The 13,276-nt window shown below is 42.3% G+C and overlaps 1 protein-coding gene across 4 annotated transcripts in view; it reads left to right on the top strand.

Annotated features, from left to right (window-relative positions):
- Positions 1 to 13,276, top strand: part of ZDHHC17 (zDHHC palmitoyltransferase 17) — a 194,533-nt gene that overhangs the window by 101,073 nt on the left and 80,184 nt on the right. The window contains exon 1 of one of the 4 annotated variants that reach the window (XM_074375371.1): positions 10,584 to 10,801. The exons of the other annotated variants lie outside the window; for them this stretch is intronic. Within the exon in view, the coding sequence (XP_074231472.1) occupies positions 10,709 to 10,801 (93 nt within the window). The 5' untranslated portion in view covers positions 10,584 to 10,708. Of the gene's footprint in view, positions 1 to 10,583; positions 10,802 to 13,276 lie in introns of those variants that run through there. 4 annotated transcript variants of the gene reach the window in all.

Raw genomic sequence — 13,276 nt, 5'->3', positions numbered from 1 at the left:
TGAATATACTGTCTTGACAAGCCTTCTATTTCAAAGTTAGGGCCCTGGAAGGGAAAGAATGGAATCCTGAGACTTGCAACTGTAGCATTTAGTGGACAAGCCTGAGAAACGTCAACCCCCAGATTCTTATGAAATCTGTGTTGGCACAAGCAGCTCCTCCTGCTTTGCTTGAGAATAGCCTCCCTTTTCTGTAGACCCTGCAAAAGCCTTGTATGAAGCAACAGGCACATAAATAATGATCTATAAGGCCTGGTTGATATTTATTTATCTGGAGGAACTGAGGAGTGAATCCTGAAAGCGCTGGACCAGGGAAAGCAGAATACAGAAGTGGACAGGAGAGAATTTGCTGACATGAAAAACGGCTGGATTTTCATGACGTAGCAAGGACACCTGGAACTAGTTCTAATATATTTCTGGGATGGCTCCTTGACGCCTGGATAGGATGAAGGCCTATAGCAAATAAAGGAGAGATTCTAGAAGTGCCTTGACTGCCTTGAAGAAGGTGTCAAAAGGCTCAAGTTGGTTAGAATGTTAGAACAAATTTAAACATTATACCTGAGAACCCACCATCTTACTATGTTCCTTGTAAGGGCCCAGTAGACATACCCATCTCCAAGGCAGTAGGAAATACAGTGGTGAGGGTACCACTGGCATCTTTGAGAAGCTCAGTGGTAGTTGTCCACTGTAGCTGACAGTAAGAGATGCTGCTCTGGAACTGGGCTCCTTACTATTAACTAGATTGATAAGAATCCAAAATAGCAGAGGTCAGGTGGTAGCACTTGACTGGCAGAAGGAAAGTATACACAATTGTGATAATGTGCTTCAAGGCCAGAGTGGCAAGTGGGATATCTTCACCCACAGGGCTCTGCGATAATAACTAATAGGCCATGGAGTGTCTCAGGGCAAGTTAAATGAGCATTCACCAGGGCGTTGCTTGATCTGTATGTATAACCAGAAAAAAAATCAACAGCTGGTTAACAGAACGCTGATGACAGTTGTCTCCACGGAAAATTGCAACCCCTCATCCAGTTTACAGATCTAAGTAGGTTCTCAGACCCAACGCCCATTGTTTGCAGGGAAGGCTGAGTAAAGACTCAGCAACACTAGCTGGAGTGTATACATATTCTCCCCATTGTTCTCCGAAAGTACCTTTGCCCATTTGCGGAGAAGCCTTACGTTGAGCACAGGGAAACAAAGGCATTTTAAGGCTTGTTGGATATAGGGTCTGAGCCAACACTTATACCAGGAAACCAGCAGCGCTATCATAGTCCCCAGGTAAACTGAGAGTTCCTGGAAACCTGCTGGCCCAAGTCATCTCTCAGTGGTCCAGGGGAGTCACAGACCTGCCTTTGCTTATATGCTTCGTTCCCAGTGAACAGTTGGAATGGGTACAGTTACAACTGGCAGAACCCTCACTGTGTTTTCTTGACCTGTGCAGTAAGAGTTACTACGATAGGAAGGACCAGTAGAAGCCCCCAAAACTGCATACCTTCACTGATTACAGTAATGAATCAGAAGGAATGTAATATCCTCAGAGGAAATAGACTTAGTGCCATTATCAAAGGCTTAGAGGATGCACAAATTTTGCTACCCAGCATATTGCTCACCTACTTAGCCGGTTTGGCCATGGCAAAATCCCAGCTCCAACACAGCAGCTGATGGTGAACTATGTCAACTTAACCTAAGAATAGCCCAAATCACAGTTGCTATGCCAGGGCTGTTATCTTTACTAGAATATAACCACACGGCCTTTGGCACCTAGTATGTGGGTGTTGCTGCAATGAATACTTTCTTCTCAATCCCTGTCAGTGAAAAGGAGCAACAACCACATACTAGGTGCCACAAGGGCGTTGATCAGTTTGACGTTCTACAGAACATTGTGCTGCACGGGTGATGTCATGCCAGTTGGATCCGCTAAACAGCGAGTAGCTAGGTGTTTCCACACCCAGTTCTTCGTGCTCCATACCCACTGATTACCATAAGTGGACAAATGCCAACAACCCTGACCCAGTCAGGCTAAAGCAACCAAGGGCTCCAGCCACCCCAAGATGAAGAACTGGGTAACTCGCCAGGCAAACAGCCTACAACAAGCAGTGAAAGGATGAATATCAGTTATGGCCTTGGCACCAATTACAGTTTCAGAAGCGTTGCTTGTTCCTCTTTGTAGGCATTGCTGTTAAGCTACCACCTTGAAAGCTCTGTGACAGACTACACGTAATGCAGGCTACTAGCAGATCTGAGTAATACACATCCTGGAGTGTGTCAGACATCTCTTATGCCCATTTCATATCCAGAGTTACCAGCTGAGACAAGGTGGCACCTAATGGTATCTGCACAAAGTATCTCTTACTTTCTACCCTGGGGCTTCTCTGCTCTGCAAACACGGAAGTACGAGAGAATGAACACCCCTTGGGGCAACCGTGTATCAATGGGGACAAGGTGCTCCCTTCTTCTGTGTCTCAGCAAACAATTCTGAATTCAGGGCTCTCAGAAGCTCTCTAGCAGAACAGAGCCCCCAGTGTAAAGGCAAAGGTAACCAGCTCAATAAAGTACTGTACTGGTTTTCTCCTTATCCTGTTCTGCTCCTAGTCCTATCCGCCGGACTCTTGTTCCCTGGGATCATGTCCCCAGATAAATGACTGGAGGATGCCCTCGCCTCTGGTTATTCTTCTTAGGGAACTCAAGCAAAGACAACAAAGTAAGACAGCCTCAAATGTGGTGCTATAGGGTTTCTCAGAAGAAATAACAAGTTATGTCTTAATGGCTCACCTTAGAAATTTTCCATGTAGACAAAGAGGGAAGAGTGCTCCAGGAAAAGGTAACAGGATGGACAAAAACAAAAAGGCTTGGTAAATTCAGGAACTTTTACGTGTTTCACGATGGGAGGAGCAGTAGGTCCTGCTGGAGGTGGCAGGGAAGCTGGTGAGGCAAGCGGGAGTTAGGGTCAGAAGATTTTGTGTGCCATGCTAGTTGGGACTCCTTTTTGTAAACCATGGTAAAGCAGTTACATTAATCCTTACACCAAACCTTCTGCCTAGCCTGAAGCAATGTGAGAACCAGCTCACCTTTCAACAATAATTTGTGACTTGTTACCTATGAACATTTAAACATGGATCTGTTCTGAGAGAGCTGATTGAAATTTCTGAGAAAATGGGAGGTGATAAAAAACAGACATTGTTGTCTCCCTCCCCAAATCCATTTCTTCTCTCCCTCTCTTTCCTTGTTGAGAAGAGCCCTCATTTTGTTTGTGCTTTCTGACCGCACAGTATTGTGTTTTGGGGAGGGGCTTCCTGGACCCAGGCGAAGTCTAAGCCAGGAGCTGGCAAATGTTTCCTCTAAAGGACCAGACAGTAAATATTTCAGGCTTTGTGAGCCATATGATGTGTTTCAACTACTCAATTCTGCTGTTGTAGTGTGAAGGGCAGTCTTTAAGAAGACCTAAACTTTATTTATAGACAATGAACTTTGAATTTCACATACTTTTTCTACATCACAAAGTATTATTTTTCCTTTGATTTTTTTTTTTTTTTTTTTTGGCAGCCATTCAAGAATGTAAAGCCCATAGCTCACAGGTCCTATAAAAACAAGCAATGGGCCAGATTTGCCATAAACCGTAATTTGCCAATCCCTTGTGTAAGCTAATCAGAGTGGTCTCATTTCCTTTGCCAAAGATTGGCTTTAGCATAGACAGACAGGTAATCCTGACCAATGCAACCTGAAGGGTGGTATTCTGCAAGCTTTCCATGATTTAGAAAAGAAGCTCATGAGAAGGTACAATGCTTTTATTGTCCATTTGTACTGCTATGTGAGCTGCAGCAGCCATGTTGAGATCATGAGGTTTCTTGCCTCTTTACCGAGAATAACAGAGTAGAAGAAAAGAATTTAATCAAATCTTCATAATATTACTGAGCTGTTAAATTAACCTGGGAAATACTAGAATCTTCATGAAATTATTGAAGTTGAATTAACCTGACTTTAGACTTCTTGTTGTAAGAAATAATAAGTCTTTACCATATAAACCATTTTTAGTCAAGTTTTCCATTACTTAAAGCCAAAATTATTCTGATATATAAGGGCCCAAGAGAATAATGCACAAGACATTAAATTGAATAAAATAAAAATTATAAATGCTGCAATGGGCAGAATTTCAAGACAAATTCTTAAGTGAAAAAAACACAAACAAGGTGTGGAACAGTTTGTACAGCTCAAACATCATCTTTTAAGGATATGTATGTATATACCGTAAAATTCTGGGACTACAACGATTAACCATGATTAACTCTGGGAAGTGTTATTGGGATGAATGGTGAGGGGAAAGAGACAATTTTAATTGTAGGTATTACCTAACTATTTAAATTTTTAAAGGGATGTACAATTGTTACTTTTAAAATTGAAACACTGCTTTAAAAAAGAGAGAAAATTGTTAATTTCTAGTTAGGGAGGTATTTTGAATAGGACTCTTCAAGAGTCTGGGGATGGCAGACAGCAATTCAATGCTGATGCCTAAAGTGGAGTAAGGCCCCAGATTTAGATAAAAGCTTTCACTTCTATTTTTCTCTCTTAATGTGGTATCTTTAGCTATGGCACCTTCCCTCTGAGTGAAGCTTAGAGGGTATAATCTAGAAGACAAGAGCAGGGAATACCAGATATCACAACTACAACAGTTTAGCTCCTCTTATCTAAGAGACAGAATATCTAATAAACTGCCTTTGGGTGTTAGGACTGTGTCTCATCTCATTCACCACGTGCATTAATGATTTAGAAGTTGGAAGTCCTTCCTTAGGTTTCACTAGTAAGACTTTACCTCTCTAGGAATGATTTAGGTGAGGAAGATAAAAGAGAATATTAAGAAAATTGAGAAGAAAATAAAATAAAAGAAAGTGTACAGCCTGAGGGATTTAGGATAGAAATCAGGAAGAAATTCCTGACAGTAAGAACTATCACAGACAGAACAGAACAGAGGTTAATTACAGACGTGGTGGACTTTTCATTATGAGCGTTTAAAAGGGATTATCATCTGTCCAAGATGGTGTTATTATAATTAGAATCATAAAGATGAAAGCGACTTTCCGAGCTCACCTATTCTAAGCCTCTTCATTTTATAGATGACAAAACGAAGGCTGAGCAATTAAAGTGACAAAGAGCATACAATACTCAGGGCTTTCCTCCAGTGAAAATTGTCCGTGGGTGTGTGAGTGTGTGTGTGATGGTTTTAAATACTTCAGACAGTTAATGCACATGCAAATACTGCTGGATGGTCATAATTTCGTTCACTATATTATTGGGAGAAAAACAAGTTCTTTGTTTCCAATAGTAAGTGCTGGTGAGGCTCTGTCAGCTGCACGGTAACAGAACTGAAGAGCATCTTCCTAACAAATCCCTGTATCACCAGTTCTCAGTGTGAGCCTGAGCCTTGCCAGCACCAGTTAAAGAGATTTAGTTGCAGATATGTTTTGGGGGGCTGATGATACCAGCTTACTTGATGGACATATCAGCACACGTGCTGGGCATGAGGGAAACGAACAACGCATTTTCAAATATTTCCCATGAATGTTTAGCATAGTTGTCTCGGGAAATATTTCTTTCTTAACGATGAAAAAAACACATGTCTGTCAGATACTTATAACTGTACCTGCCAAACCCAGCTTAGGGAACAAAGGTAGCCAATAGAAAAAGATTTGCCTGTCACCAGGATTCCAGCAGTAGGGGCTGAAGTCATGCCCTCAGTCCCATGAGATGATGAATAAATGCCACTAAGGGACTCGGATGCAGAGTAAGCAGGGACTTTCAGAGCTAAAAGAATCCTGTAACACTTAAAAGTAACTTACTGAAATCTATGCAAACATCACCTTAAAAGATATCCAAGTTAACAGGCTATTCTTATTTCTGCATTTGAAGAACATTCACAAAATATAAACACTAGGATAAATTTACATCCTTAGCTACCTAGGAATAATTCTGAAAAGAATTCTTATTCACTGTTAATTGAAAAAGAAACAAACTGGAATGTAGACTAGCTTCTGCTTTCTCATCTTGAGTATTAGGGGATGGATGATATGGGTGAGTTTGTGAAGGCATGGGCTGAGGGGTGCAGAGAGTATTTGTTTAGGATGCTAAAGAGGGAGAAATCATGTTAAGCATTAAAAGAAAATACAGTTAGTTAGCTGGAAAATCAGGACCAGTGTTCAGTTTCTTTTAATAGTCTTTCTTCCATACCACACTTACATCAGTGTAAGCTAGATGACTTCTCAAAGTTTTTTTTATAGATTAAGACACTAGTCAAGAACTAAAGCCATGATTTATCACAATCAGGGATTTTTTTCACCTGGGGTCCATGGACTATGCTCAGGGAGTCCTGAACCCACTGATATTGATGCCAGATTGTGTGTCTGTATGTTTGGAAATTTGTAGTTCCCAGTGCCTTCTCATAATGGACTAATCTAACCGCAAGCATCCCAAAAGTTGAATTTGAGATTAATTTCAGAGAAAGAAATTAGGAAAAATCATGCAATGAACGAGGTAGCCAGTTATAGGAAGAACAGGGGATTCTCAGGTTCAGCAATTTGAGAATAGTCATCAGAGAACCTGATTATATCAGCATATCAAAACCTGAGTGGGTATACAGGAAAACTCTCAAGTGTTGGGGATTTCTGAGATGCCCAGGTGATCAACTAAAACTTCATCACAAATTGTTCTCTCCCTTAATACCTATTTAAAAAAAAAAAAGATCTAGAAAATTCACCAATTCAGCAACCAAAAAATGAAAGGGCCATATCCCCAAACTAAAAAGAGAAATTAAAAAATAGACAGGGACACAAAGGAACATAATATTCTGAAACAGAGCAGAGAAGAATGAATGAGCTTACTTCTTAACTTTACCCTTTCACCCACCTACCTATCTCAAGCTATATGAATAAAGATACCAAGTATCTGAGATTCACACTAATACCCCCAAATTTGCGGAGAAACAAGCCTAATTCATCACCTTCCATTTTTCATTTACAGTTCATATATATATATGTGTATATATATAATTTTTTTTTTTAGTATAAACTGTTAATATTTTATTCTCCATGAACACCCCAGGCAAATACTTGTTATATTTGACCAGCTGGTGTCAAAAATTCTATGCAGGGTTTGGAGGATTTTTGCCCTAGCTTTACTCTCCAAGTCACCCACGAGCTTTCTGGTTTGTACGTTTCAAAGATGCTTTCACAACATTTATGAACCCCTCAAACTTTCTCACTGCCCATGACTGGAAATAGCTTCGAGAAAGGCTGGGGATGTGGAGAAAGTGAAATATGTATCTGACTCTTTATAATGAAAGTGAAAGCTCCAGGGCTACTCACTAAGATGGGAGATGATCTGACATCTGAGATATTTCCCTATGGGAATGAGATATGAGATATGAGCTAGAATAAACCCTCAGCAAAGATAACATGACTCAGGTTTTCTCATGCAGGCTGTATCTTGCCTCAGCAGAGCATATGTCTCCCCGACTATGTACTCAAGATACGGAAAAAGTAAATAGAAGATGAAATGCTCTGTCCTCAAACAGAAACTAAGAGTGGAATCCAAACTGGACTCAGATATGGGGGAAAGAAAGTAAAGACTTGACCCACACTGTATCACAGCAAATGGAAGGTTGGCTAGAGCTACCGAAGCCTGAGCAAGAGAAGACACGGCATGGCAACCATGCAAGCATGTCAGAGCCAGAGAACATATGTAACTTTCCTCAGGTCATAGATGACAGAAATGGGATTCAAACCCAGGTGGCCTGATGTGCCTGGGAAATCTGGATGGAAGAGTGTTTAGTTTACTAAACTCTATGTTGGGGTTACCTATTCTAACTTTTACACAAAACAAATGTTTGATACATAATTATTAAATGGACCAAACAAGAATTCATTGAGGATAAATACAACAGAAGAAATGTGAGGTAGAGGCAAGAGTAGTAGATGGGGAAGTCAGAAGGCTTCTAGACAGAGTTCTGTTACTACCTAGTTTTGTGACTTTAACTGGGTTTCTTAAATTCCCCAACCGTCACTCCTCATTTGTGAACTGTTGGAGGTGGACTACAAATGGATGATCGCCAGCGCTGTCTTTACTCCAGTAGTCTCTGAAGTTACATATGAAGGCTTTATCCCTATGATCTTTCCCTATTCCTTTCAATCTGTCTGGTTTTCACATTTCTTATTCACAATTCTTTTCTAACAAAGTTGATTTTCTTTGTATTTTGTTCTCTTTCAGCAACTATTCTGTATTCCTTCATAATGTTAAGCTAGTCTTTTGCTAATCTATCCACCTACATGTCCATTTCTTGAATATATTCTCTTAAATCTGAGTGTAGATAAGTACTCTATAATTACTAACATGGACTCTAGTTGTACTTACAGGATTTGTTTTGGTCTTACTCAACCTAGCTGAAGCCTCAACTTCAAGATATTTTCCCAAGACTGGCTGCTCTCGCTCCTGATTTCTTTCTTTCTTCTTTTGATAACTATTATTTCAATCTTATAGCAGTGAGCAAGGCAATTTCTTTTCATCTGTTTTCAGTATTTCCTCTACGTTTAAGTTGTAGAATTCTCAGAAGTCACAGACACTAAATACGTCTATAGCCAGGCAGGTAATGAAAAAGTATATTTTCTGGATAATCTAGAAATACAGATTTTAAAGTGAAGTCTCTTGATTCATTGAATTTTGGTATCTATTTGAAATATATTTGATATGAAACTTGTTTGCTGGCTGAAGCTGGCCCTTTATCCTTCCATTTAGGACCTCTGTGAGTCTAGGATCACTGGGAAGGCTAAACATCTTCGTTTTTTTTGAAAAGTCACCGTCATCCTCCTGCCCCAGTGTTCCTGATACACGCGCATCCACGAAACATTCCTTCCTGTTCTGCATGCCTAGTTTTCTTCACTCCTCTACAATTCAATACTTTCTTTACCTCATCTCCCAACTTTTTCACTGTTTCCTTTTTTTTTTACTTCGGTCTTCTCTCCATTCCCAGTAAATGCATGGCATAAGGGTAAGGAGGGGCAAGAAGAAAAGTGAAGATTTTATCCATGTTAAAATGTTTCTGAAAGCAGTGGAGCTCCAAAGGCAGAACTCTAATTCTGTCTAGTTCTGCATGCTGGGTGAAAGAGTCAAAACCAAAATTCTCAGTTTGGGCCAGGACCAAAAGAAGGAAAATCAGCTCAGACTGAAGTGAGAAAAAGCAACGATGCTGGGAAAAGAGACACAGTTAACAGAGCAGCTTGTTTTTTCCCACTCCCATGCAGCAGCTGTAAAATGCCATGTATTGGAATAATACTGCTCTCTTGCCAGTGATGCCCAGACCCACTTCGCTATTTTATGACTAGGCTACCCAATTACTGAAGGACCCTCTCCTCATGACAGCATCCAATCCTCGGTTAAGCTTCGCTTTTCCTAATACCGCCTCAGAAACAGTGTCCAATCCAGAACTGATCCCCGGTCTCCCTAGACCCTACTGACTCCTTTGGCGGGAACCTAAACCTTACAAAAGACGCTTCAATCTCCCTTTTCCAGCGGTATCCACGTTTCCTCTGTAATGCTCTTCCTCTTGACTTACAAATAAATCTGATGTTATCGAATTGCAGGCTTCCCTGCTGGTGGTCTTTGGCTGATTTGGCTTTAACACGAAACAGGTTAGTATCAGGATCTCTATTGATCATGTTTCATAATCTGCTAAATCGTCCTCTGAGCAGTTTAGGTTTTCACTTTTTAATAGATAAAATCAAAAATAAATGCTTTCTATAATAGTCCAATCAGCACATTTCTAGAGCGCAATCCCCCATCCCTCATGCAGCCCTAGAGTCCGTTTAGAAATGGCTTTAGTCATTTTATCTGGTTCTGATTGCAGCGAATTCAGTTTAAATGACTTCAGTTCTGAATTCCTGAGTTACATGAAAATGTAGCAGATGCGGGCGTGTGGGCTTTGAAAGTGTACATTTTTAATGTGGTTACTCTTAATTCAAGATCACTGAGGACAGGTTGGGATCGTTTTTAAAAGGCTCTTCTCTAGGAGATAATTCCAAGCTTTATCCATGTTCTCCCGGGCGCCCCCCGGAGGCATAAATTACAGTATGACCTTATTGAGTGTGGAGGAAACGGTGCGTCTTTCATCTTCATGAGCGATGCACACCTGGAATCAAGAGCGCCCCAAATCTACTACCTGGAGCTGGGTTGGGTCTCACAGAAGGGGTCCCGGGGTCTCGGAGCAGGACAGTGGGGCTTGCGAGCGTGGGCCACCTCTACTGCGTGGGGGGCGGGGGATGGGAAACCCCCGGCTGCGCGGCTCAAGAGCCGGGTCCTTGCTCCCGCGCCGCCACTAGGTTGCCCACGTTAACTACTCGGTAGCCCAGCAGCTGCCTCCTCCCCGCGACCAGAGGCGCAAACTGCCAGGGGCCCGGGTCCACCCACAAGCGGCGGCACCCACGCCCAGAGCCTTGGGCCTGCCAGCCCCGGTGCAGTGCAGCAGAGCGCGCTCCCGCCCGGGACGGCCCAGCTAGCGCGCACGCGCGCAGGGACCCGCGCCCTCCGAGGTGGGAGGGGGCAGAGGGGGCGTCGCTGGGGTAAGGGGAGGAGGAGGAGGAGGCCGCGTCGCCTCCGGCGGGGCTCGCGCTCGCCCTCGCGCTTGCCCTCCGCCTTGCCCGAGCCCCGCGAGGGTGAAACGCTTTCTCCCAGCATGCAGCGGGAGGAGGGATTTAACACCAAGATGGCGGACGGCCCGGATGAGTACGAGGCCGAAGCGGGCTGCGTGCCCCTTCTCCATCCAGAGGTGAGGAACGGCGCCCAGCGCATTCCTCGCCCTGCAGCCCCCCGACCTTTCTCCGCCGGACTCGTGGTGGGGGCGGTGGCCTACGTGTTTGGGGTAGTGGAACGTGCCAAAGTTGGGGAGGGCGGGAGGCAAACCCAGGCCCGAGCGCGGCAGTGAGCGGATAACGGGGGAGGAGATAGCGGGGCGGGCCCGGCCGGGGCGGGCTCTGGGACGCAGTCCCTGGCTGTGCTCGGAGGACAGAGGTGGAGATGTTGATGGTTCTCTGACGCCTCGCTGCTCGCGGGTGCACTGGCGACCGGGGCCTGGTGCTGGTTTGTAACCGCACCTTAAGCCCCTAGTCCTGCTCCAAGCCTCTCGGGGGCGAGGAGGAAGCGAGTCTGGTTTTGATTTCTTCTCTTTTCCTTCACCAGAGTGAATGACGGTATCTCTTTCTCCCATTTAGTTCATTGTTGGGGAGTGTGAAGTGAGAACACAGTTTGTTGGACAAAGTGATGTCCTTCCAGGTTATGCCATAGGCAGCACCTCAGGGCACCTTGTGTCGAATGTCCTTATTTGAGCGTTTGTCCTTAAGCGATTAAAAAGAGAGGTCAAAACTTTTGGGAGTAGACCCACGCTCACATTAGCTTGTCAAAGTGCGGCGTTTTTAGGGGGGAGCCAGGGGAGGACAGTGCAACACGTTTCCCATCACAACATGAGTATCTTTCCATGTAAGTAAACAGTGCCCCGCTCCAGGATCGGCAGCATTCTGCACTTGTTTACTTCTTAGTTTATAGCTGAGCTAGTGCTAGTTCAGGCCTGGCAGCAATTCTTGATGCATTCCGGTTTTTAATGACCCACAGTGATGTGCGGAGAGGCAGCGGCAAAGCTTCCTGAAGAACTCCCGTAGTTTTTATGAGCTTAAGGGATGAAGACAATCTTCGTGTTGTAGTAGGCTGAACAAACATGGAAGTCTCTATCCGGTTACTTTGCATTAGGATGATTCTATTTATTTCTGTATTGGGGGTTATAGCATGCTTGTATTATTTAGTAAAATTAAATACAAGCACTTATCCTGTATATGTTAATATTCATCACCTTCTCATTCATCACTTTGATTTATCAAAACCAGTGTGGGACGGTTCTTTAGGAATATACCTGGGCCACTCTGAATAGAAAAAACTACTCTGGATTTTTGACAAACAGGGCTGTACAGTAAAACCAAACTTCTTTTTTTTTTTTTTTTTTTTTTTTTTTTTTGGCCTAAGTGGTAATATTTTCAGAATTGGCGATAGAGATATCTTTTAGTTCACATATAGGTCCTAAAAATAGATAAAGAAATAGACAAAGTTTTCAGATTATGCACTGAAAATGTTGCTAAGGAATATTTCTCTTCATGTATTCCCGTGGAAGTATTTGAAGTCCTTAAATGTTGATTCTGTGTGTTTTAACATAACTGTTCTCTCTTCATGCTGTGTGAAATAGTACTTTGATACTTTGAGAGTAATTTCAACAGGCAACAAATCCAGTAATTGCTTGGTATATAATAGAATGGCCTGTAGACTTGAAATTTAGAGGCCAGTCTTCAGGTTGCCATTTAATAAGACTATTACTGAAAAATCAGCTTCCTCATCATTGAAAGTGGAAGTAGTTACAAATGATATCTACCATTCCTTTTACTTGACAAGTACAAAGTCTGCTTAGTTTGGGTGTTTTGAGTCTTAAGCTCATAACTACCAGGGCTAAGGTCTTTCTACACTTTTCCTGTGGTTTTGCATTCACACCTGGTGCAGACCTGGTATAGTTCTACATCCTTGAAGTGTGTTCTTGGGCAAGCTACTTCTCTGAGTTCTAGATTCATCATTTATAATAAATGGGATGAAATAATAACAAATAAGCTATAATGAGGAATAAGTGAGATAATGTATTCTTTGTTGTTGAAATAAGCAATCTTCAGTCTCCCTTGGGAAGAAATCCATTCTCTGCTTTGGTAAACAAATAAAAGAAAAGTACTTTTACCCCTTTTTGGAGAGAACATAAGACTTTTGGATTCCAATTCTGAATTTGTAGTAATTTGCTAAGTGACCTGAGGCAAGTTCTTAATCTCTTAAAGCCTCAGTTTGTTCATCAGAAAGTGGAGATGTTGCCCGTTCATTTGGCTTTAAGGGATTAAGTGAGACTCTACATTGAGGTTCAAGAACTGGAACATTGTAGATGCTCAGTTAGTGTTATTCCTTTCTCTTCCACCAGAAGGAGGTCGGTGTTACACATTTATTTCGGTTTGCTGAATAGTTTAGAAATTTGTGTGGGTTTTAATTTAGTGGAATATTGCAGGAACAAATTTTATTTTACTTTTTATCTTCAAATTTAACGCTGTGTCACAGAAATAGTTTTTCACTATTTGTTGAACACTTGAATTATTTGTGGGCTAAAGATATTAGGCATTCCTTAAATCTTTTAGTATGCAGACCGCTCACTGTTAAACCCTTTCTTTGGGGA

The sequence above is a fragment of the Camelus bactrianus genome, chromosome 12, assembly GCF_048773025.1.
Source record: "Camelus bactrianus isolate YW-2024 breed Bactrian camel chromosome 12, ASM4877302v1, whole genome shotgun sequence".
Classification (NCBI taxonomy): Eukaryota; Metazoa; Chordata; class Mammalia; order Artiodactyla; family Camelidae; genus Camelus; species Camelus bactrianus.
The sequence above is the reverse complement of the archived record's forward strand: the minus strand, read 5'-3'. Positions and strand labels throughout refer to the sequence as shown.